Below are 26,338 nucleotides of genomic sequence, written 5' to 3' on the forward strand. Positions count from 1 at the left end.
AGAGGTCTTTTTCCAATTTGGCACTGCGTCGCTTTAACTGCTAATTGCGCGGTCATGCAATGCTGTACCCAAACGAAATTTGCGTCCTTTTCTTCCCACAAATAGAGCTTTCTTTTGATGGTATTTGATCACCTCTGCAGTTTTTATTTTTTGCGCTATAAACGGAAAAAGACCGAAAATTTTGAAAAAAAATGATATTTTCTACTTTTTGTTATAAAAAAAATCCAATAAACTCAATTTTAGTCATACATTTAGGCCAAAATGTATTCGGCCACATGTCTTTGGTAAAAAAATGTCAATAAGCATATATTTATTGGTTTGCGCAAAAGTTATAGCGTCTACAAACTAGGGTACATTTTCTGTAATTTACACAGCTTTTAGTTTATGACTGCCTATGTCATTTCTTGAGGTGCTAAAATGGCAGGGCAGTACAAAACCCCCCCAAATGACCCCATTTTGGAAAGTAGACACCCCAAGGAAATTGCTGAGAGGCATGTTGAACCCATTGAATATTTATTTTTTTTGTCCCAAGTGATTGAATAATGACAAAAAAAAAAAAAAAAAATATTTACAAAAAGTTGTCACTAAATGATATATTGCTCACACAGGCCATGGGCCTATGTGGAATTGCACCCCAAAATACATTCAGCTGCTTCTCCTGAGTATGGGGATACCACATGTGTGAGACTTTTTGGGAGCTTAGCCGCGTACGGGGCCCCGAAAACCAATCACCGCCTTCAGGATTTCTAAGGGTGTAAATTTTTGATTTCACTCTTCACTGCCTATCACAGTTTCGGAGGCCATGGAATGCCCAGGTGGCACAAAACCCCCCCAAATGACCCCATTTTGGAAAGTAGACACCCCAAGCTATTTGCTGAGAGGCATGGTGAGTATTTTGCAGCTCTCATTTGTTTTTGAAAATGAAGAAAGACAAGAAAAAACTTTTTTTTTTTTCTTTTTTCAATTTTCAAAACTTTGTGACAAAAAGTGAGGTCTGCAAAATACTCACTATACCTCTCAGCAAATAGCTTGGGGTGTCTACTTTCCAAAATGGGGTCATTTGGGGGGGGTTTTGTGCCACCTGGGCATTCCATGGCCTCCGAAACTGTGATAGGCAGTGAAGAGTGAAATCAAAAATTCACGCCCTTAGAAAGCCTGAAGGCGGTGCTTGGTTTTCGGGGTCCCGTACGCGGCTAGGCTCCCAAAAAGTCTCACACATGTGGTATCCCCGTACTCAGGAGAAGCAGCAGAATGTATTTTGGGGTGTAATTTCACATATTCCCATGGCATGTTTGAGCAATATATCATTTAGTGACAACTTTGTGCAAAAAAAAAAAAATTTGTCTCTTTCCCGCAACTTGTGTCGCAATATAAAATATTCCATGGACTCGACATGCCTCTCAGCAAATAGCTTGGGGTGTCTACTTTCCAAAATGGGGTCATTTGGGGGGGTTTTGAACTGTCCTGGCATTTTATGCACAACATTTAGAAGCTTATGTCACACATCACCAACTCTTCTAACCACTTGAAGACAAAGCCCTTTCTGACACTTTTTGTTTACATGAAAAAGTTATTTTTTTTTGCAAAAAAATTACTTTGAACCCCCAAACATTATATATTTTTTTAAAGCAAATGCCCTACAAATTAAAATGGTGGGTGTTTCATTTTTTTTTTTCACACAGTATTTGCGCAGCGATTTTTCAAACGCATTTTTTGGGGAAAAAACACACTTTTTTAAATTTTAATGCACTAAAACACACTATATTGCCCAAATGTTTGATGAAATAAAAAAGATGATCTTAGGCCGAGTACATGGATACCAAACATGACATGCTTTAAAATTGCGCACAAACGTGCAGTGGCAACAAAATAAATACATTTTTAAAAGCCTTTAAAAGCCTTTACAGGTTACCACTTTAGATTTACAGAGGAGGTCTACTGCAAAAATTACTGCCCTCGATCTGACCTTCGCGGTGATACCTCACATGCATGGTGCAATTGCTGTTTACGTTTGACGACAGACCGCCGCTTGCGTTCGCCTTAGCGCGAGAGCAGGGGGCGACAGGGGTGCTTTTTTTTTTTTTTTTTTTTTTCTTTATTATTTTTTTGCTTTTTTATCTTATTTTTGAACTGTTCCTTTCATTTTTTTTTTTTTTAATTATTTTTATTGTTATCTCGGTGAATGTAAATATCCCCTATGATAGCAATAGGTAGTGACAGGTACTCTTTTTTGAAAAAATTGGGGTCTATTAGACCCTAGATCTCTCCTCTGCCCTCAAAGCATCTGATGACACCAAGATCGGTGTGATAAAATGCTTCCCCAATTTCCCAATGGCGCTATTTACATCCGGCAAAATCTAAGTCATAAAATGCTCGTAGCTTCCGGTTTCTTAGGCCATAGAGATGTTTGGAGCCACTCTGGTCTCTGATCAGCTCTATGGTCAGCTGGCTGAATCACCGGCTGCATTCTCAGGTTCCCTGTTGAGACAGGAGAGCCAGAGAAAAACACGGAAGACGGTGGGGGGGGGGGCATTCCCTCCCATGGCTTGTAAAAGCAGTCTAGAGGCTAATTAGCCACTAGGATTGCTTTTACATGAAAGCCGACCGCTGGCTGAAAAGAATGATACCAAGATGATACCTAAACCTGTAGGCATCATTCTGGTATAACCATTCAAAGTCGTGAATGGCGTACCTGAAGACAAAAAAATGGTTAACAATAAAGCACAGTAAACGGTAAAGTATAAAAAATTGCATACCTGAAAAGCAAACATGATAAAACATAATAACAATAAAACATTGCAGAATAGAATACAGTAAAAAAGAGCAGAACAAGAGAGAGAGAATAGAGAGAGAGAGAACAATAAAACGACAACTATTTTTTTTTATTTTATATATATTTTTTTTTTTTTTACACTTTTTTTGTAACTAACTTTTATAACGGTAACCGGTTCCAGGTTCGGGTCTCTCAAAATGCGATGGCATTTTGGGAGACCCTGTGAAAGTGTGCCTAGTCTGTGCAATGCTGTATCCTACGCTAATACTCAACTAATGAATGGTAGCGTTCAAAACATTCACCATTGCAAAGACCAGGATTGTCAGGACAGGAGGGACAATAATAGCGGGTGTCACGCCTATATCCGCGCTTGCTGCAGACACGACATCTTTTTTGGGGGTTCGTTGGGTAGGGGTACTCGGGAGGACATAAAAATGCCTCTCATGCAGCCGACTGCATTTGGTTGGGGATGTGAATGGGGGAAGTACGGGTGCTGCAGAAGTGGTGGGTTCCCAATTAGGATTGGCGAATGCAGCAGGAAGGGCACTATGGGCACGACGGGCCTGTGTTTGTCTTCTTGGTGGCAGCGGGACACTACTTGTGCTTGCCACCTCACCAGCTTGAACTGCACTTATGGGACTCGCCACGTCACCAAGTGTTACTGCAGTGCTGGTTTGACTACGACCGGGGTGTACTAGGCCGCTGGCGCTTGCCAGTTCAATAAAAAGCTACCAAAAAAACTGTTAGCGATCGCAGGGATCAGGCCTGACTCTGCGAATGCTGCAGTTATGCGTTAAGTGTTTTGTAAGTGACAGTGATCGATCGATACTGCACTTGTGTGGGCTGGGCCGGGCGGAGGGGCAAAATGCAGGTGCTAGCAGGTATCTGGGCTGATCCCTCTAACACTGCGTTTTTGGGAACCCTAAACTGCTGGGGACGCTAGTATAGATCTGATCGGATCAGATATTGATCCGATCAGATACTATACCACTAAGGGAGGTGTACGGTGCGTGCGTGGGTGTTAGCGGTACTGGCGCTAATCTGACGCTGCTTGGGGCTGGTGCTTGCCAGTTCACCAAAATACTACCAAAAAAACTGTTAGCGATCGCAGGGATCAGGCCTGACTCTGCGAACGCTGCAGTTATGCGTTTAGTGTTTTGTAAGTGTCAGTGATCGATCGATACTGCACTTGGGTGGGCTGGGCTGGGCCGGGCGGAGGGGCAAAACGCAGGTGCTAGCAGGTATCTGGGCTGATCCCGCTAACACTGCGTTTTTGGGAACCCTAAACTGCTGGGGACGCTAGTATAGATCTGATCGGATCAGATATTTCTCCGATCAGATACTATACCACTAAGGGAGGTGTACGGTGCGTGCGTGGGTGTTAGCGCTACTGGCGCTAACCTGACGCTGCCTGGGGCTGGTGCTTGCCAGTTCACCAAAATGCTACCAAAAAAACTGTTAGCGATCGCAGGGATCAGGCCTGACTCTGCGAACGCTGCAGTTATGCATTTAGTGTTTTGTAAGTGACAGTGATCGATCGATACTGCACTTGGGTGGGCTGGGCGGAGGGGCAAAACGCAGGTGCTAGCAGGTATCTGGGCTGATCCCGCTAACACTGTGTTTTTGGGAACCCTAAACTGCTGGGGATGCTAGTATAGATCTGATCGGATCAGATATTGATGCGTTCAGATACTATACCACTAAGGGAGGCGTATGCTGCGTGCGTGGGTGTTAGCGGTACTGGCGCTAATCTGACGCTGCCTGGGGCGACGCATATCACCGCCGGGCGATCAGGGGGCTAAACCTTTATTCGGTAATAAACGGCGGGTGCCCTGACACTATAAAAAATAAACTAACTAACCAGCGTCACCCGTAACAGTTATACGGTGATCAGTGGTGAAAGGGTTAACTAGGGGGCCATCAAGGGGTTAAAACATTTATTCGGTAGTATATGGGGGTCCCTGTCGCTATAAAACGCTGACGGCGAACCTAAATATTTAGGTCCCTAACTAGCGTCACCAGCGACACTAATACAGCGATCAGAAAAATGATTGCTTAGCGACACTGGTGACAGGGGGTGATCAAGGGGTTAAAACTTTATTAGGGGGGGTTAGGGGGGTATCCTAGACCTACAGGGGGGTAATACTAACTGTCCCAACACTGTAACTGTCACAAACTGACACCATGCAGTAATCAGAAAAAAAAAAACAAAAAACAAAAAAACTGCTGGTGTCAGTTTGTGACAGGGGGGGGTGATTGGGGGGGGATCGGGGGGCGATCGGGGTGTTTTGTGTGCCTGGCATGTTCTACTGTATGTATAGTGTGTTTTACACTCACATACCTGTCTTCTCTCCTCGGGCCGAAACGGAAATTACCGAGCCGAGGAGAGATGACATCATTTCCTTTGCTGCTGTTTAGCATACAGCAGCAAAGGAATGATGTGATTGGCCGGCGGCGATCACGAGGGGGGGGCCACGAACGGATGGCCTCCCCCTCATCTCCGATCGCCGTGGGACAAAAGACGACCGCCTCGGGCACCGGGGGGGGGGTCCGATCGGACCCCCCACCCGCGGAAGGCAAATCACGTATATGTACGTGATTTTGCCTGTCCGTGCCACCTTGCCGACGTAAATCGGCGTGAGGCGGTCGTCAAGTGGTTAATATCCGATAAAGTTGGGGTGGATGAAGATGTCAATTTTTTGAGAATGGCCCTTCGTGCCACTAGCAGGCAAATTGCGTTCCAGTGTGAGCGAGCGATTCTCTGCTGTGATGATGGCGGCTTGTGTGTATGAGAGCTATCATATGAGAGCTATCGTACCCAAAAAGGAATAAAAGGGGATCATTCGGGATATGCCGTTGGGTGACACCGTAGATGAAGCTAATCACCTGGTTCCAAAAGTTTGAAAGATGTGGGAAGAGCCAAAAACGATGTGCTAGGTATGGTTACATACATACATACATTGTTAGTAAGGTTGAATAAAGACACCAGTCCATCCAGTTCAATCTGAGTGAGCACCCACAATTGTCCCCATCCCTGCACATTGCATCCCATCAAGATGCCCATACACCATATTATTATTTTATTTATTTTTTTTTTTTTATATATTTAAGGTACCCATGTAGCACCATCATGGGTACCTTAAATGGTCTTGCTTGGCCGCAGAGTGGGCAAAGAGCAAATTGGGGGTTGGATTTTTGATTCGAGAAATAGAACAAAGACTCTATGGATGAGTTTAAGCTGAGTCTTATGCCAGACTTCATTGGGCATTAAATGAGAAGTTCTATTGTACCCGCTCAGAAATTTATCTGTGAGCAATTTAACTGGAAAGTCTTTGCTCGAGTTAGCTGCCGATGAACGACCAAAAGGGGACATAAACTTAAGGTGGTTGTGAAGCCACTTAGTAAATTACATGCAATCCCCTCTGTTAGAAGGAGTCCTATGCTGCAGTGTAAGTGCTTTGTAAAAAATATGCCCATTTCTACTTGAATTCACAGCACCACTCAGCGCTCACGTGACTCCTCACTGATCCCTCTCCCAATCTAACAGATAGAGTGGGAGGGGCTGAGAATCCCCCGCTGACGTCAGTGGTGAGGAAAGGAGGAGAGAGCAAAGACGTCAGCCGGGGAGGACAGGAGCAGCGAGGAGTCATGTGAGTGCCCAGCAGCGCTGTGAATTCAGGTAGAAATGGGCAAATTTTTTACAGTGCACAGACACGGCAGCATAGGATGCTTTTGAACAAAGGGGATTGCATGTCATTTACACTGTAATTTCCGAAGCAGGAGGGGGGGCATTGTTACTAGATGACAGGCAGGGAGGGGAGAGGATGGGGGAGAGCAGAAAGGAGAGCTGTGGATGAAGGTGGCACATAAGCTGATCACGGTGTCAGGGCTTAGTAGCCATGATAAACTGTGGTCAGTTTACAGGGGGGAGGGCAGAACCAGGCAGGATCAGCCAGGTATTTCAGGTGATACAGGGGGCCAAATGACACAGCACAAGCCTTGTGCTGTTTAACATGCTTTAATGTTAAAGTATCTAATTTTTTTTTAGGGTTTACAAACGCTTTAAGGTTGAGGGGACAGTAAATGTCCAAGATGGAATAAGCTTGAGTGGAGGTAAAACGGTCTTCCAATGACAAATTAAATCTTTTGCCAGAGCTTGGAAGGAGTGTGGGTTGCCAGAGTCCATATCTGTCATGAGGGCCATGTACCTGATGTGAGGCCGAAGTAGTGGGGAGGCCTCCCTTGCACCTCGGGTCCTTGAAGCCTCTGGAGATGGAGACAGAGACTTGGCGGACACCGAGTGGCACGGGTGCCAGGGGTGCGGAGCACTGTGCAAGCCTTAGTACAAGATCTGAGCCAAGGTCAAGTCCAGTTTGGCAACGAAGTATAAAAGGGTTAATCAGAAGAAGAATGGTCGAGATCCAAGCTGGGGTCGGTTCCAATCTGAGTACAAAAAGGGCAAAGAAGTAGAATGGTCAGGGTACAAATCCAAGGTCAATAGCAAGCAGCAATCAAGAGTAGTCAAATAGGTTTCCAGGTCACAAGTTCAGACAGATCACACACTAGCACAGGAACAAGGGGGGACTGAAGATAATCCAGCAATTTGGCAGTGTCTGGGCTGGGCTTATATAGGGAAGTTTGAGGTCAATTCCTGTGCGCCTCCTGAGCATTTTACCGCCTTTTTCCATTAGGTTGAGGTCACTTCCTGCCTATTTCCATTCAAGTCTTCTGCGCAGGTGCGGGTTGGCACACTGAGGCGTCTTTGGTGCATGCTCAGTTGGCACTGATTTCCTCTTGCGGCAACGCACCATTGGTGCATGCGTAGTAAGCCCTGGACTCTTACACATATCAAATAAGGAAGAAACCAATGTTAATCCTCTAAGATTCCATGTTGTCAAGGACGTTGCATACCTGCAGGGAACATCGGGTTACCCTGTATGGGCAAATACCTTGAAATGAGGGGAAAAAGGCCCAGTTTCTTTCGACCTTCTCGCCACGCTATAGCGGTGTCTCTTAGAAGTGCATTGTATTGAAATACAGAAGGTAGTTTGCAATGCAGTAGCACTCCTAGGGAGTAAGAAAGTGCCATTTCTGACTCCAGTGACCTATTTGTGTAGCCGGATGAGGAAGAAACCCAATCTAACCCTATAGGTAGTAGACAGGCCAGATTATACACCCTAATATTAGGCAAGTTTGCACCACCTTCACTCCTAGGGAGATAAAGTTTGGATAATGCTATGCAAGGATTTTTATTCTGCCACAGGAACGAGGACAGGGCCCTATTCAACAAATAAACATCCTTGTGTTTTAATAAAAGGGGGGTTGTTTGAATTGGATAAAGTAAGTGGGCAAAACTCGTCATTTTGAATAAACAACATCTCCCCAGGAGTAAAGTGGGTATGTTGTATATATGTATATATTGTGTGTTGTCTCATTCTGTTGGACTCTTTGTTGGGATCGTTTGGGTTGTGGCTGTGTCCCATTGTTCTGTTGTGTCTGTCTGCTCTAGGAGAAGTGTATTATGGGATGGATGTTTGTATTGGTGTTCCTGGCATGTAAACCGGGGGCAGGGCATAGAGGGGAGGGGGGAATCCTTTCAACAGCCCTCCCTGCTGATAAGGTGCTCTATTGTTCAAATGTTTCCATGCCTGTGTGTTCCTTATTGCTGATTGGACAGTTTACCCCACCCTGAATCCAAGGGAAGGGGCATTGCCCCTGAGTTGTATATCTGTTTGTGTGGTGGTTAACTCTGCAATGGACGCCTTTCATGGTGACTTTTTCTAGTGGGGAAATGCCATTTAATTATTGATGTTGCCCCCTAATGCTTACCACTAACTTTATGGTTATTTGTTTCTGCTCTCTTTTTAAAGTTACTGTTAGCGAATATCGGGATTAGCCGATAGTATTTTTTGCCTAGCCAAGTACTATATACTTGGGTGGGTGGCACACAACAATTTTTTAATAACTTTTTGGTTTTGTTTTGCTTTTTTAAAATTGTCCTATTCATTAAGGGCATTAGCCCACTTTTAAAATGGTTGATTTGGATCGATGTCCTTCAAAGCCCAAAACGAGGTGTGGTTTTCTATTGATGGATATATTAAGCGGTGAATCAGCACGCTGCCCGTGCCCCCGGACAACGTCAGGTGTGACAAGACGCGTAGGGAGGAGCAACGCGCTGACATCACCGCGATACACGGAAGTCTCAAACTGCGGGCTATTACTGAGAGCCGTGCTTGGTTTTTTACTCTGCATACAATGCTTTTATATAAAATGTAAGTGCAATACCTCTTATTACTCCTTGTGAAATAAATTCTTTATGGTTTTATGCTATGGAAGCTTTTTATTATTCTTTTCTGGGACGCATCTGCTTTAGTCTTCCTGTATGAGCCATAATCTCCTGTGAAGACGCTGGGATCCCTACTGTATACAACCAAAGGCCCGGGCTGGGTATTAAGTCACAGGCGTGTATGATCTCCTATAATTAAGAGATCCACTGTAGCAGGTAAGCTGCAGTTTGTGTGGAGGTGGAAGGCAGACCTTTTTCTTTTATCACCATTCCTGTGTGTTTTGTGTGATATCTGCACAGTGTAGAACAACTATCAATCTGAACGGACTATTAATTATACACTGTGTGATTATTTTTTCACTTTATTGTTTGATTGAAATAAGGTTTTAGTACAATATTTGTCACTATTTATTTTCAGCACGACTTGATATTTGGAAATTGTCTACTGATGTGTGTGTCTCACAGAGAAGTCGCAGCGGTCCACACTCACCATTTTTGCATTTAATCATCTATTTGTTGTCACTTATTGTTTCAGGATAGAGCAGTAATTACATTATATATATATATATATATATATATATATATATATATATATATATATATGTTTGTATATGTGTTTCAATAAACAGTCTGTTGTTTTCACCCTACATTGAGTTACGGATAATGACTGGGTGCTCTGAGGGATTTTGGATTGTGTGGTACCGGACAGAGGAAGCATTTACGGCGGACAGACTCATCTTGAGTACGGGGGTCCGTCACACCATCCAAGTCTCCAAATCTGAAACAATCTTCTGAAGCAGGGGTGGAAAATTCAAAGAGCAAATAGAGGCAGGCAGTCTTCCTAGCTTTATACCTAAATACGTAATATAGCTCTTTGCTATGGCAAAGGAGGATGTTTGATACCAAGGACGGGAGGAAAGAGTATCTGGGGAGAGAATCTCTCTTTTATCATAGTTAATTCAAAGACTGAAACATAAATGGAGTTCATCAAAAATACTTTTTATGGTGACCATGTCAACAGAAGGATTTGAGGCGAATATGATGACATCGTCAGCAAAAAGAGCTGTACGTACCTCCAAAATACCAATGCAAGGGAGCCACTTCCAACACGTATCTGGACAAGGGTTCCAGGGCTAAGTTAAACAAGAGGGATGATAAGGGACAGCCTTGTCTAGTTCCTGTAACTAATCGGATATCATTGAAGATCAGGCCCGCCACAACCACTCTAGCCACTGCAGAAGCATACATACTATGAAGGAAATGTAAGAAGGGACCAGAGAAGTCAATTTTGTCTAGGACAAGGGAGAGCCATTCCAGACTGACATTATCGAAAGCTTTCTCTGCATTTTAGAATAATGATCGCATAATCCCACAAAGGATGGGACTTGGAGCATTCCAAGACTGTGAGGACCTTATGTATATTGACCAAGGCTTTAATAAGGGCGAGACATACACTGATGCGGCCAGGGCAGCAAAGTGTAGCAAAAGAGGTCCCAATCCCCCCCTTTTCCAAGGCTTTAATAAAACTTGATTGCACGTGGTGAATCAAAGTTGGTAAAATATCAGCCAAGTCAGAGGCCACGATCTTAGAAGGTATTTTCACATCTAAGTTTGATAAAGAGATAGGTTGATAGGACTAAGGTTCTAAGGGATCTTTGCCTTTCTTAGCTAATAGTTTAATATACCGCTGATTGCCAGTTGACAAATAGGTGCAGCCTGACCAAATCCTATTATATACATCTGCCAAAGTTGGATGAAGAATATCTTTAAACCATTTAAATAATTTCCCAGTAAACCCATCAGGGCCAGGGGCTTTATTGTTTGGTAAATGCTATATAACTTTCATTATTTCAACAGAGGAGACAGTAGGGTTGCCACCTGATCTCTTTAAACCCAAACAAATATGAATTACACGGGTTCTGATTTAATGCAGATAAGGCACCAAGTGAGTTTAATTATCACCTTAATCAGCCACAGAACCTGTGTAATTCATATGTGTTCGGTTTTAAAGTGATGAGGTGGCAACCCTAAGAGGCCGTAATATTTAAGAGAGCTAGTTGGGAGGACACTAAGGTAGGGAGCCTTTCTGTCCCTACATGATATCACTTCCTGTCTGTATCTGACATGGCTTCCTGTCTTTCATAGATACCTCTGGTTGGAAGTAAGATCACCACCTTGTGGAGCTCAGAGGAACTGCAGCCCTGAAAAACATCTGGTAGTGTGAACACGGCCTTGTGCTGTGTGTGTATGTACTGTATATCCTTCACAGCCTATTTGCTTTTATTATACTGTGGCTATTCCTCACCAGCCAACAGTATTTCCCATGCCCATCCCTCTGCAGTCCCCTCCACCCCATCTATATGCCTCACCCCCTTCCCTCATTCTATCACAAATCCTCCTCCTTTTTTTTAATCCCTATACAGACCTCAATTCCCCCAGTCTTACTACAGTTCTTCTCTACCCATCCCCCATCTCCTACCCACCTCCACCCCCTACTCCTTCTCCCTTACCCCATGGTTCCCATCTCCATCCCCCCCCCCCCCCCATTTTTTTCAGGGTGAAGGAAGAACCTCAAGGCGGAGCATCTTATTACTTCTGCTGCTTGTGTGGGTGGGATGTGTACTGCCCCAATCCCTACTGACCCTCCTCTTCTATTCATCCCGTGTGATTGGCGCAGTACACATCCCACCCACACAAGCAGCAGCAGTAATAAGATGCTCCGCCTTGAGGTTCTTCCTTCACCCCTACAAAGCACCAGAAGAAAGCCAGAAACTCTGGAGGGGAAGGTAGAGGGGGAGTTCTTCCATTTGTAGATTTGGCCCAGTGGCAGCCTGCCAGAATCTGCAATGTCAGCTTCCCTGCACAGCTCTTCTTGAGGAGACCATAGCCGTATAATACATTACTTCCCCTATACTGTACCCTATACTGTACCCTCCTGCCCCCTGTACTGTGTCCACTTATCCTCCCCCTGTACTGTGCCCTCCTCCCCACCCATACTGTTCTCTCCTGCCCCCCCTGTACTGTACCTTCCTGTCCCCCGTCTTCTGTGGCCCCCTGTGCTGTACCCTCCTAACTGCTATACTGTGCCCTCCTGCCCCCCCCCGTACTGTACCCTCCTAACTGCTGCACCGTAATATCCTCCCCCCTGTACTGTACCCTCCTAACTGCTGTACCATCCCATCCTGCCCCCCCTGTACTGTGCCCTCCTGCCCCCCCTTCTGTACTGTACCCTCCTAACTGCTGCACCGTCCCATCCTGCCCCCCCCTGTACTGTGCCCTCCTGCCCCCCCTGTACTGTACCCTCCTAACTGCTGCACCGTCCCATCCTGCCCCGCCTGTACTGTGCCCTCCTGCCCCCCCGTACTGTACCCTCCTAACTTCTGCACCGTCCCATCCTGCCCCCCCTGTACTGTGCCCTCCTGCCCCCCCTTCTGTACTGTACCCTCCTAACTGCTGCACCGTCCCATCCTGCCCCCCCTGTACTGTGCCCTCCTGCCCCCCTTCTGTACTGTACCCTCCTAACTACTGCACCGTCCTATCCTGCCCTTCCATACTGTACCTTCCTGTCCCTGTCTTCTGTGGCCCCCTGTACTGAACCCTCCTAACTGCTATACTGTCCCATCCTGGCCTCCTGTACTGTGCCCTCCTGCCCCCCCTGTACTGTACCCTCCTAACTGCTGCACCGTAATATCCTCCCCCCTGTACTGTACCCTCCTAACTGCTGTACCGTCCCATCCTGCCCCCCCTGTACTGAGCCCTCCTGCCCCCCCCCTGTACTGTACCCTCCTAACTACTGCACCGTCCTATCCTGCCCTTCCGTACTGTACCTTCCTGTCCCCGTCTTCTGTGGCCCCCTGTACTGTACCCTCCTAACTGCTATACTGTCCCATCCTGGCCTCCTGTACTGTGCCCTCCTGCCCCCCCTGTACTGTACCCTCCTAACTGCTGTACCGTCCCATCCTGCCCCCCCTGTACTGTGCCCTCCTGCCCCCACTGTACTGTACCCTCCTAACTACTGCACCGTCCAATCCTGCCCCCCCTGTACTGTGTCCTCCTGCCCCCCCTGTACTGTACCCTCCTAACTGCTGCACCGTCCCATCCTGCCCCCCCTATACTGTGCCCTCCTGCCCCCCCTGTACTGTGCCCTCCTGCCCCCCCCCTGTACTATTGCTACAGCTTGCAGATCACGGCGCCCAGTCTTCTCTCTGGCTCTGCCCACCCCCCTCCTGCTGGGAAATTCTCTGACTGGGATGGCCCCCCAGGACCAACAGCCCAGCTCCAGCAACCAGACCCTTGGTCCCAGCAACCAGCAGACTCCAGGACCAACAGCTCAGCTCCAGCAGCCAGACCCCAGAACCAGCAGCTGAGTGATCAGGCTGCATTTCACGGGCACTGGTAAGGCTGCATTTTATTGGGTGGGGGGGGACGGCGTGTCGCGAAGCGTCACCTTCCTGAAAAGAGTTTGGAACCTCCCAGAAATTAGTTTTTGCAGGTTGGGATGTCTGCAGTACATACACACACAGCACAAGGCCGTGTTCATATTACCAGACGTTTCTTGAGCTGCAGTTTCTCTGAGCTCCACAAGGTGGTGATCTCACCTCAACCCAGACAGGAAGTCTCTATGGAATACAGACAGGAAGTGATGTCAGGTACTGACAGACATTCAATTTGGAAGGACGTAGAGAGAAGACACTGCTGGATCTGGCGGCAGAGGAGGTAATATGTAGATTAACCCCTTCAGGGGGGATCAGTTGATGATTAATATATCTTCCTTCCTAATCTGGCCATACATGGTTCAGTTTTATCGTTCAGCCAGCGGGATGAGAGGAAAAACAACCAATTCCCGCATCCACACATTGGAGGGGGATGGGGGAATCCTCCCCGCTGCACTATTGTATTCTGACAATGGGGGGCGCTCCTCCGCTCTCAGAATACACAGATCAGTGATGAAGCTATTGGCTGCAGCCGCTGATGGAGTGACTTTTATCCGGCAGTGACCACACATGGATGGAAATGTGACCGATCCCTGCTGAACCAGCTGAATTTCCATGTCTCTATGGTCACCATAAGTGACTTCCTCCCCTCCCCCTCATCTCCTTCATTATGTAAGTCATGCTGAGATAATCTCCCATTGGCTGAGCAATATTCTCATTTGTCTCTGAGCTCCTTCTTGCTATTCCTCGTCCTGCCTGTTGTTTCCTTGGATTGATTTTCTGTGTAGTGACCCCGGCTTCATCTCTTGGATGCGCTCGTCTGTTGCTTGTCCTGACCTTTATCCTGATTCCTGGATCTCCTCCTCATCTCTCCTCCATATCCTCTTACACAGCTTTTCTCCACACCTGCAGTGATCCTGGGGGGTGGAAACTTGGCACCAGCACTCAGCAAAATCCATCCCCACCATTAGGAGCTCTGGAGAAAATTGTCTGCTATTTACACTCCGTTCCTCCGCACATCACCTGATCACATGAGAGATTACTTTCACAGATTCCTGACAGATTTCTGTATGGTAAAGGTCAAAATTCACTCTTCAGTTCAGGAGAGGTAGGACGCACCCAGGAACAATGATTTGGTTTGCATGGGAGCCTCATATAGAGGACCCCTCAAATCTCCCCATCCAAATGTCCCTCCATCCAGAGTCTATATGTGCTATGACATCACACTGACCTCACAGCTCCTCCTCCCAATGTCCCTCCATCTGGCTTTTTTTCTGATGCTCTTAGGATGTGGGTGGACCTTTGGCATCCTCACTTGCAAAGTGGTACTGTTGGTCCCGTGTTGTATGTAATTACATGGGGGTCCTGTGTGGTTAAACTATACCTCAGTCTGAAATGGGGGGCTTTAATATAATGGACTCCTGAATCGTGAGGTGAGGGGGATTCTGGGAATATCATTTGCTTTTGCTCTTTGTGTTCATATCTAGAGTTTTCCTCCTGTGAAGTCTGGAGATCATATGACCATCACATTGCCCCACCTCCCTCCCTGATAGAATAGAGAAATACAAAGAAGATTCTAGAAGTCACCAGAGAGATCATGGAGGAGAGGTGAGCGGTGCTGGGAATTCTGGGACATTATCCAGTAACAGACAAGGGATGTGTCTGGATGGTGACTGTATCATTGTGTGTGTCAGGTTCCTATAAGGTGTCAGGATGTCACTGTCTATTTCTCCATGGAGGAGTGGGAGTATTTAGAAGGACACAAGGATCTCTACAAGGACGTCATGATGGACAATCAGCCGCCCCTCACATCACCAGGTAAGAGGAGACTTTAGTGTAAAGGAGAGAGCAGTACGGAGGGTCCACCTAGATCCCCCATCATCTGATAAACACATAGAAACAATGTATTCAGTCAGTGTGTGTTTCCTACAGATGGATCCAGTAATGGGAACCCACCAAAGAGATGTCCCCATCCTCTGTATTCCCGGGATTCCACACAGGAAGATCACACCATCCCTCACCATCACCAGGTAGATGAGGAACAATCACTGATAGTATCATTAGGATCTGTACATTATCTGCATTGTTACCATTGATGTCATTTTTATTCTATATTCAGAGTGGAAACTTGAGAGATTCTAAAGTTGAGGTTAAAGAAGAGATAAAAGAGGAGGAGGATGAGGAGTTTCTAAAAGAACACAAAGATCTGTACCAGGACACCATGGTGGAATCATCCAGCTACAGAAACCCACCAGAGAGATGTCCCCATCCTCTGTATTCCCGGGATTCCACACAGGAAGATCACACCATCCCTCACCATCATCAGGTAGATGATTGACAATTATTGGTAGTTCTGATTTATACACAGCATGTTTGTTACAGTGAATGTTTTATTATATATTCAGAGTGGAAACCTCAGGGATTATAATATTGTTGTTAAAGAAGAGTATAAAGAGGAGGATGAGGAGTATGGAGTGATGGAGGAGTTTTCAGAAGGACACAAGGATATGATGGAGCCACCTAATACCAGGAACCCACCAGAGAGATGTCCCCGTCCTCTGTATTCCCGGGATTCCACACAGGAAGGTCACACCATCCTTTACAAGGTTGGTGGGACGGAGCATCTAGAACATGGATTTGTGAAGATTATGTGTGGATTGTTATGTGAGTTTATAGTCTACCAATTAAATTTTATTTATTTTTCTTGGTTTAGGGTGAAGATCTGATAGATATAAAGGCTGAGATTAAATCAGAAGAAGAGAGTTATGTGAAGGATGATCAGCAGTCTATGGAGGAGGATGGAATAACGGGGACATTTATAGAGGAGGACACTCCTACAGAGATCAGTACAGGTGGGTCATTAACACTAAATACATTCCTCCACCCATACTGATCACTGATTGGTCCAGAGTAGGGCAAGGACTGGGTGATATCAGCCTGTAATCCCCTGGTCACTTTCCTGAGCTGTGTTCCCCGTCCTGTATTCCTTTATTGTTCTCGGATAATCTTCCTTCTCTGTGCTGCAGCTACAATTTATGTATCTAGACTGGATTTATGGAAATTCTGGGGTTGGCACAAATGTTTGACTTTTACCATAGGCATTACTCGACCTAGGCACCTGGGGTATGAGTCTTGGGTCTCTTTCCCCTTTCCTGAGTCTAGTAAGATCTCAGATTCTCCCGTGGTTTCTTCCTCTGTTGTCTGCTGGCTGTGCCGAGTGAAGGGATATGTCTGTATAGTCTCAGACCCAAGTCACTGAGTGCAGTCTCAGGAGATGGGAGGCAGCGGTGTGGAATCTCTGCAACTTGTCTCATGTAAACATTTAAGCTTCCACTGATTACTGAATACCAATATTATGAGTCCTGACCCTTACACTATATAATTTATATTGTACATTATATACTCCTGACCCCTGCACTATATACTCTATGTTGTACATTACATCATTCTGATACTATATAGTCCTATCTGTTGTATCTTATACAATATGTTGTACATTACATAGTCCTGACTTCTGCTCTCTCCCCTCTACCCACTGCTATATATAAACATAATATGTATTCTCTTTTGTTACACCCATTTCCTACAAGCTGGACATTTTATATCTGATGATTTGATTGGAGCACAGAAGTTTACATGTTGATAATAATGTGATAACATCCTCAGACTTTGGAACCTTAAACAGAAAGTGATAATGAGGGAGGAGTCAATAACCCAATGATGGTGGTCTTCAGGATCAGTCCAGTCTTCATCTTGTTTGTTCTCCCCTCACTCCTTCCCCTCACTCATCCTCACTCTCTGACCTCTGGTGGGGCTCAGCCCCGCTGACTATATCATGGACTAAATAAGGAAGTACAGGACTTCATGTGTTGGGAAGATGACAATGATAGAGTTGGGCCAAACACCCCCCTGTTTGGTTTGCACCAGAACTCCTGAACAGAGAAAAAGTTCTGATCTGAACGGCAAACCCTATTTAATTCTATGGGACCCTAACTTGAAAAATCAAAAGTGCCCATTTTGAAGGCTTTTATGCAAGTAATTGGACAAAAAAGGGTATGGGGGCTGGGTACTGCCATGTGGGACATGTATCAATGCAAAAAATGTTTTTTAAAAAAGATTGTTTTTACAAGAGCAGTGATTTTAATGCTATTTAAAGTTCAATCATAAAAATTAAAAATTATTTTAAACTAGTTGCCGCCCCCGACCACTGTCAAATCACGGCAGGGCGGTGCTGCTCTCGTTCTGTCACGCTGTCATGCAACGGCGTCCCAGAACAGCCGCTCTCACGTGCCCACGGGGGGCGCTCAGTGTGGCGATCATGCGCTGCACCGTGTTGCTAGGACACGCCGCAACCCCAATCTCTGTACATAGCCGCATTTGCGGCTCTTTAACCATGTATTTGGCTGTGCCCAATCACAGCTGGTCACATGTAAACATGGAGATGCCGGTAACCGGCGCTCCTTGCCTCACACTGATAAAGTGTGTGGCGAGGAGAGCTGATCGGTGACATCTCCTCGCAGGGTGTAACTAAACATGTAATCAGGGCACTGATCATCAGTGCCCTGATAACATAGCGCCAAAAGTGCCAGCAATCAGTGCCCACCATTACCAGCAATCAGTGCCCACCACTGCCTACAAGTGCCACCAATCAGTGCCCATTAGTGATGCCAGTCAGTGCTGGCTATAAGTCCCACCCATCAATGTCCATCACTGCTGTCCATCAATGCCCATTAGTGTCGCCCATCAGTGCCACCCATCAATGCCCATCAGTACCGCCTATCTGTGCCACCTGTCAGTGCCCAAAACAGAAAAAATCCTCCTGCGCTTTGATGTAAAGTCTCTATTACATGGTGTGACCAACTCTTTACATTCAAGCAATGCTTATAGTCCTGCAGCCCTCCTCAGAATAATGGGTATTCATATAACTAGAAGAAAAAAAGGAAAAAATGAGGGCGCACCGGCCTTGTGCATTACCAAAGGCAAGTTTTTAATTTCCAGCATAAAAACAATGTTTATACTCACAAACAAATGAGCAATTCAGGCTTTGTCAAATAATATAACAGCGTCTCTGAGCATCGGCAATTCGGACCAGATGTTTTAGGGATCAGACGATGTCCTAAACGGCTGACGCGTTTCAAGGGCACACCCTTTTCCTCAGAGCCTACACGGACAGTAACTTGTCCCTTGCAGGTGCCTCCATATATGTCAACGCGCCCATACACCAGACGACGCCCACCGAAGTGGGACACACCCGTCTGCATAGGCCAGTCCCGCCCCGCCCAATGAGTTAGTAAAAATACACTCTTAGCTTCTAATATGGTGGGTGGATTACAAGTGCATAACACTCCCCATGTGATGTTTATTGTATGTATATAAGCTCCCATCGAAGTCTATCACATGTTGTGGGCTGGGGTTGGTAAGCTTCCATCGCCCCCACACAGTAACCAAGTGCATATATCAACCCCATCCTACCTTCTCCTCACAATCCCGATGCCTTTCTGGAAAGATATTGAGGGCGACAGAGCGGGTGGTAGATGGTGGATATCCTGTGTGGTGTTTAGAGAGGACAGCCAGCCACGGTGATGGGTGAATCACAGCGCCGTTCCGTCTACCAGGAAGTGTGGGTGTTTGCGTTGCACCCACAACATCCGGCAAACCACGGCGCTGCTTCCGCTCCTGCGCTCACCCACAGGCAGTGGCATGTGTGCAGGAGGCACGGCCAGGAAGTGCGTGTGTGTATGCGTTCCACCCGCCACTTCTGGCCGCTCGTAGCGTATTGACCACCCGGAGTGTTTTTCGCTATCTTGGCTACAATAGCAAAGTGTGCGTGCGCAACCGCGCATGCACACACAGCTAGAGCCCTAGGAACCTAATGCCTCACCCCCTGGTGGCCTAGTTGGGAACTCCTAAGGGACAAACTATCAATAATTAAAAAGAACGCTATAATGACATCTACTGGGCACTAGATGGGTATACATAGCACGCAGACACACATGGAGAAAACCTGCAAGTTTCACAGTGGGTAAGATCAATAGCCGGCTACAAAAAAGCCACTGGAATTTAAAATTCGATTTGATACAATTAAAATCAATTGGAATCTTTGAATGATTCCACCTTAATCTTCCAGTTCTTTCTAAAGATTTTTTGTATTATGGAAGCTTTATTGTTAAATCTGGTGCAGAACCGTACTTGTGGTTGTTTTATCCTTATCACATTTAGTACCTTTCTTACCCCATACACAGACACCATCGTACAGCTGTAGATATTTTTGGTAGGCCTCTTCTAGATGTACATCTTCGTACCCCTTTTCCCTAAATTTACTCTTGAGAATCTGACTTTGTTCTTCATAGTTATTTTTTAGGGTACAAGTTCACCTAAGCCTAGAAAACTGGCCAAAAGGGAAGTTTTTGATCCAGCTTGAATGATGATGGCTGTGGGCATGGAGATAGTTATTCCCAGCGCTCGGCTTGAAATGGGTTCTTGAGTGAATTAATCCATTATCGTTGGCCTGTACGATGGTGTCTGTGTATGGGGTGAAAAAGGTACTAAATGTGATAAGGATAAACAACCACAAGTACGGTTCTGCACCAGATTTAACAATAAAGCTTCCACAATACAAAAAATATTTAGAAAGAACTGGAAGATTCTTGAGTCGGATCCGATCTTGAAGACTAGTCTATTGGTGCATCCAAGTTTAGCCTTTAGGTCTACAAATACCAAGGACTTTTCATCTACAACATGTGTAAACGTAATACCAAAAGGATTCCTTGCACAATGCTCAAGGAATCCTTCCAGCTCATCATCGGTACCACTCCAAATGATGAGGACATCAACGATGTATCGTGAATACAGTACCAGGTTCCTCCCAAAGGTGTTGTTTGGCCAAATATACTTGAGCTCCCAGTACCCTATGAATAAATTTGCATAACTGGGGGCCAACCTGGCACCCATGGCTGTCCCCTTCACCTGCCTATAGAAGCTATCCATAAATGAGAAGTAATTATGAGTCAGAGTGAACTCAATACATTCATATATGAAATGAGCTTGCATGTGATTGAACGAATGTGCTTCAGCCAGATAGTACTCTATGGCTCTAAGACCAAATTCGTGCTCGATGGATGTGTACAAGGATGCTACGTCAAGCGATAGCCATCTATAACCTTTTTCCCATGTGTAGGCACTATGCAAACTGGTGTGTCCCACTTTGGTGGGCGTCGTCTGGTGTATTGGCGCATAGACATATATGGAGGCACCTGCAAGGGACAAGTTACTGTCCGTGTAGGCTCTGATGAATAGGGTGCGCCCTTGAAACGCGTCAGCCATTTAGGACATCGTCTGATCCCTATAACATCTGGTTAAAATTGCCGATGCTCAGAGACGCTGTTATATTATTTGACAAAGCCTGACTTGCTCATTTGTTTGTGAGTATAAACATTGGTAATGCACAAGGTCGGTGCACCCTCCTTTTTTCTTCTACCTATCAGTGCCCACCAGTGCCACCAATCAGTGCCCATAAGTGCGGCATATTAGTGCCTCCTCATCAGTGCCACCTAATCAGTGCCCACCAGTTCAGCCTATCAGTGCCACCTCATCAGCGCACATAAGTGAAGGAGAAAAATTACTTAATTACAAAATTTACTGACAGAAACTAAGTAAAAAAAAATGTTTTTTTCCAATTTTTTGGTCTTTTTTTTTTTAATAGTAAAAAAAACCCAGCAGTGATTAAATACCAACAAAAAAAGTTCTATTTGTGTGAAGAAACGAATAAAAATGGAATCTGGGTACAGTGTAGCATGACCGCGCAATTGTCATTCAAAGTGCGGCAGCGCTGAAAGCTGAAAAATGGCCTGGGCAAGAAGGGGGTGTAAGTGCCCTGTAGGCAAGTGGTTAAATATAGTGCCTGGGGGGTCCCCTTAGTCTACCTGTAAAGTGGCCCATCTGTACCATGTATAGAACCTGCTGCAACAATAATGACATTTCTAAAGAAAAAAAATGTCAAATCATATTTAAAGTGATACAAATGTCTCATTTTTTATTTTTGTTAAAAATAACAAATGTTATACTTACCTGCTTTGTGCAGTGGTTTTACACAGAGCAGCCCAGCTCCTCCTCTTCTCGGGTCCCTCTTCGATGCTCCTGGCCCCTCCCTCCTGACAAGTGTCCCCACAGCAAGCAGCTTGCCATGGGGGCACCCGAGCCGAGCCGCAGCTCCCTGTGTCTATTCAGACATGGAGCCGCTGCCTGTCCTGCCCCTCTCTCTCCTCATTGGCTCTCTGAATTTTATTGATAGCAGCGGGAGCCAATATGCTGCGCTGCCATCTCAGCCAATGAGGAGGGAGAGTCTTGGGCAGCCGAGACATGCCTACAACATAGCTGGATAAAGACAGGCTCAGGTAAGTATGAGGGGGCTGCTGTACACAGAAGGCTTTTTATCTTAATACATAGAATGCATTAAGATAAAAACCTTTCTGACTTTACAACCACTTAAAATTGCTGACATTACAATACCATTGCCAGCAATAGAAAACATAGCGTGGGGTTTCTCCCAAAAATCCATGCCATACCGTTATCCGAGCATACAGCCCGGCAAGTAAGGAAAAGGGGGGGGGCGAGTGCTCCCCTCCTGAACCATACTAGGCCACATGCCCTCAACATGGGGGGTGGGTGCTTTGGGGCAGGGGCTCTGCCCCCCACCTCAAAGCACCTTGTCCCCATGTTGATGGAGATAAGGGCCTCATCCCCACAACCCTGGCTGGGGGGGGGGGGCAGGTGGCTTATCAGAATCAGGGAGCCCCCAGATCCCAGTCCCCCCATGTGAATGAGTATGGGGTACATAGTACCCCTGCCTATTCTCCAAAAAAGTGTAAAAAAAATAAAAACGGGAGGACATTTTTGACTATTCCTTTATTAAAAATGAAAAAACTGTGTCCCCCAATGTAAATCCGTTATCAATCACGATGCCATAGCCACCACCGGACCCGAAAAAGAAAACTATCCGCTATCAACTAAGGCAAATCGCCAAATGCCTGGCTTGCTGTTTGACAGTTCTTATATAGGTAAGGGGTGGAGCCAGCTGGTGATGTCACTCTGTAGCACCGCCCCTTGTGGTGTCGCCGAGCCAGCATGCACCAGTCAGGGACGTCACAAGGGGTACTGTGCCACCAGGTGATGTTGCCAGGTGGCTCCACCCCTTACCTATACAAGAACTGTCAAAAGGCAAGCCAGGCATTTGTCGGTTTACGTTAGTTGATGGCGGATCATTTTTTATTTTATTTTTGGGTCCGGCAGTGGCGGTGGCGTCGTGATTGACAATAGATTTACATCGGGGGACATTGTTTTTTTATTTTTAATAAAGAAATTGTCAAAAACTGACTCCTTTTTTTTAATTTATTTTTCACTTTTTAGGCCAATGGGTAGAGTTAGCATGTACCCCATTCTCATTCACATGGGGGGGGGGGGGCGCGGGATCTGGGAGTCCCCTTATTAAAGGGAGCTTCCCAATTCTGATAAGCCCCTGCCCTTAAAGTGGTGGCCTTTCTTGAATATAAACAAAAAAGTCAGTGCTACTACCCATACATCACATAGAAAGCAGAGATCCCAGGTGCTCGATCCACAGTCGCTGGCTGAGTAGGTAAATGAGGAAAAGATGATCCGCACTCCGGTGATTGCTCTTAAGAAGTATAATATTTATTGACAAGCCACAGTGACCAAACGCAAATAAGAACAGTTTACGCGTTTCAGCCTATAAGGCCTTAGTCATAACCTTGCCTTTCTTGGCCTGCCAGGCTGCATGCTCGTATAAGGGTCTGTTATGGATTTTGGGGAACCCTTACGCAGTTTTTTTTTATTTTGGCATGGGATTCCCCTTAAAATCCACACCAGGTGGGACCCCTATGCCATTTTTTAAATTTTTTGGTTACTTTTTTTTTTTTTAAACTGTCAGCGGGGAACTCCAATGAAAGCTGATGACTCAGTTGTCAAGGACGTGGCGGCCAGCTTCCTGGCCCTGCTCCTTAATAACCAGCTATTCAATGTGCCCTGATTGGGCAAAGCTTTGCCTAATCAGGGCTTATAGAATGCACTGTGCAGCACGCAGTGAATTGCAGGGAAGTCGGCGGGGCAGACACCTGCCGAACACCCTGCAAATTCAGGTGTTTGCTGAACAGGCGTTGTTCGGGCCGAACTTTTGCTCAGCCCAAACCATTTGCCCCAACTTTATTGTTTTCCCCATCCTCACCTATAATCCCCTCATCCCTGTCACTCCTATAAAAGACAGTTCTTGTTGTTTCCTCACTCTCTGACTAAGGTCCATGAATAAAGAAATGATCTGGTAGGATATCAGAGGACCCATTTACTAGTTACCTTGAGGGTGGAATTGTAATATCCGCAGAGACAAAGCTGTCTGATGTGGGCGGAGTCCTGGTTTAGGGGAACCAATCTGCTCATGTCTAGTAATAATCTTTTTATTTCTATTTTAGTAGATGGACGGGAGACGAGGAAAACCTCAGAGGATTGTCTTACTTTGTCTCCAGACTGTAAAGTAGAAGATGAGGACATCACACAGTATAGTCCAGGAGAAAACCCGACTACCTCAAATGTCCATCCGGCACCACACAGTGTAGATAGACCATCGTATTCCTCTTATCCTGAGGAATCTCAGACTGTGAGGAACGGTGCCGCCCTTCCACCAGATGGGAGGTTTTCCTGTACTGAGTGCGGGAAATGTTTCCATTTTAAATCTGGTCTTGATGTGCATAAAAGATCTCACACAGGGGAGAAGCCGTATTCCTGTCCTGAGTGCGGGAAATATTTTTCACATATTTCTCATCTTTACAGACATCAGAAATCTCACACGGGGGTGAAGTCACTTTCATGTTCTGAGTGTGGGAAATGTTTTTCACAGATGTACAATCTTCACACACATCAGAGATCTCATAGAGGGGAGAAGCCTTATTCCTGTCATGAGTGCGGGAAATGTTTTTCAAGAAAGTCCAGTCTTTACACACATCAGAGATTGCACACGGGGGAGAAGCCACTTTCCTGTTCTGAGTGCGGGAAATGTTTTTTAGATAAATCCAATCTTAAAACACATCAGAGATCTCACACAGGACAGAAGGCATACTCCTGTCCTGAGTGCGGGAAATGTTTTTCACGTAATTCTAGTCTTTACACACATCAGAGATCTCACATGGGGGAGAAGCCGTATTCCTGTCCTGAGTGTGGAAAATGTTTTTCACGTAATTCTAGTCTTTACACACATCAGAGATCTCATTTGGGGGAGAAGCCATATTCCTGTCCTGAGTGTGGGAAAAGTTTTTCACGGAAGTCCAATCTTTACACTCATCAGAGATCTCACACGGGGGAGAAGCCGTATTCCTGTCCTGAGTGTGGGAAATGTTTTTCAGATAAGTCCAATCTTAACGCACATCAGAGATTGCACATGGAGGAAAAGCCACTTCCCTGTCCTGAGTGAGGGAATTGTTACTGACTGAAGTCCTGTCTTCCTGTACATCAGAGATCCCACACAACCCTCGAGGTGTATTGGTGCATTGAGTGCGGGAAATGTCTTCTATATGAATGTTGCTGGACATCACAGCTCCCATGTGGGGAAGAAGCACACCCTGATATACACCTCAGATATACTCCATGGCTGATCTTCATCATGAAAAAAACAGTTCATACGGAGATCACAGATCACCAAAGATATGGCTGAAGTGTTGTACCGTGTTGGCAATTGACATCAGTAGAAAAATAAAAATTGATTCATTACCTTTCATTGGCTGAGTAAATTTGTTGGTGTAAGCTTTCACAAACACTTAGAGATTTAAACTTGGACAAATGTGAGAAGTTATTAACCAGCCTTGACAAATGTTGGTTGAAATTTACTTCATACAGTGATTTTTTTATGATCATTGGCTCCATCTAGTGAGCATAAGGCAATATTGCACTATTCTTTCTGATTCGTTATTTTAGAAAAAATGCTGCATTATGGTCAGTAGCTGGAGCTGACGACCATAGGAAATCACTGTGAATATGGCAAGAATTTGTCATGGCGGGATGAATGCTTGTCACATTTAACAAATTTTTTACAAATCCATTCCTTAGTTATTTGTAGGATCCATGCCTGATGAAGTAAATTGAGAGATCATACTCATACAATTACTTGATCAGGCATGGTTCCTACAAATAACTGAGAGATCGTACTCATACAATGACTTTATCAGGCATGGTTCCTACAAATCACTGAGAGATCGTACTCATACAATGACTTCATCACGCATGGTTCCTACAAAGAATTGAGAGATCGTACTCATACAATGACTTCATCGGGCATGGTTCCTACAAATAACTGAGAGATCGTTCTCATACAATGACTTCATCAGGCATGGTTCCTACAAATAACTGAGAGATCGTACTCATACAATGACTTCATCACGCATGGTTCCTACAAAGAATTGAGAGATCGTACTCATACAATGACTTCATCGGGCATGGTTCCTACAAATAACTGAGAGATCGTTCTCATACAATGACTTCATCAGGCATGGTTCCTACAAATAACTGAGAGATCATACAATTATTAACTGCTTATGGATGGTCCGCCCACAATATACAGAAGATGGGCGGCCCATGCATGCACAACGTAGACCAGTACATTGCTGGTGTCAGGAAAGGTTTCACCTGCTGGTGGCCATGTGGCTCCCATATCTATGGGCTGCAGTTCCAGTGTCCACCAGCAGGTGTCTCCCAGCAGTCGGAGGCTGACAGTCGGAAGAGGATTTACCTGCTGGTGGCAATGTGCTCCCAGATCTTTAGGCTGCAGTTCCGGTGCCCACCAGTGGGTGT

General features: G+C 45.6%; 3 protein-coding genes across 3 annotated transcripts in view; 1 reads left to right on the plus strand and 2 right to left on the minus strand.

Moving 5' to 3' along the window:
* Positions 1–26,338, minus strand: part of LOC141121849 (uncharacterized) — a 380,396-nt gene that overhangs the window by 171,980 nt on the left and 182,078 nt on the right. The window lies entirely within an intron of this gene.
* The window catches only part of LOC141121833 (uncharacterized), a 115,292-nt gene that overhangs the window by 64,314 nt on the left and 24,640 nt on the right, over positions 1–26,338 (minus strand). Inside the window, exon 4 of the mRNA XM_073611549.1 lies at positions 20,210–20,400. Coding sequence (XP_073467650.1) covers positions 20,210–20,400 — 191 coding nt within the window. The remainder of the gene's footprint in view (positions 1–20,209; positions 20,401–26,338) is intronic.
* LOC141121869 (uncharacterized) lies at positions 13,642–25,268 on the plus strand. Its single transcript, XM_073611627.1, has 8 exons — positions 13,642–13,775; positions 14,980–15,100; positions 15,187–15,310; positions 15,425–15,522; positions 15,612–15,818; positions 15,898–16,098; positions 16,206–16,344; positions 23,971–25,268. The coding sequence occupies exons 3-8, from the start codon at positions 15,226–15,228 to the stop codon at positions 24,963–24,965; spliced, it is 1,725 nt and encodes a 574-aa protein (XP_073467728.1). The 5' UTR covers positions 13,642–13,775; positions 14,980–15,100; positions 15,187–15,225; the 3' UTR covers positions 24,966–25,268.

This window comes from Aquarana catesbeiana, unplaced genomic scaffold (assembly GCF_042186555.1).
Source record: "Aquarana catesbeiana isolate 2022-GZ unplaced genomic scaffold, ASM4218655v1 unanchor233, whole genome shotgun sequence".
NCBI lineage: Eukaryota > Metazoa > Chordata > Amphibia > Anura > Ranidae > Aquarana > Aquarana catesbeiana.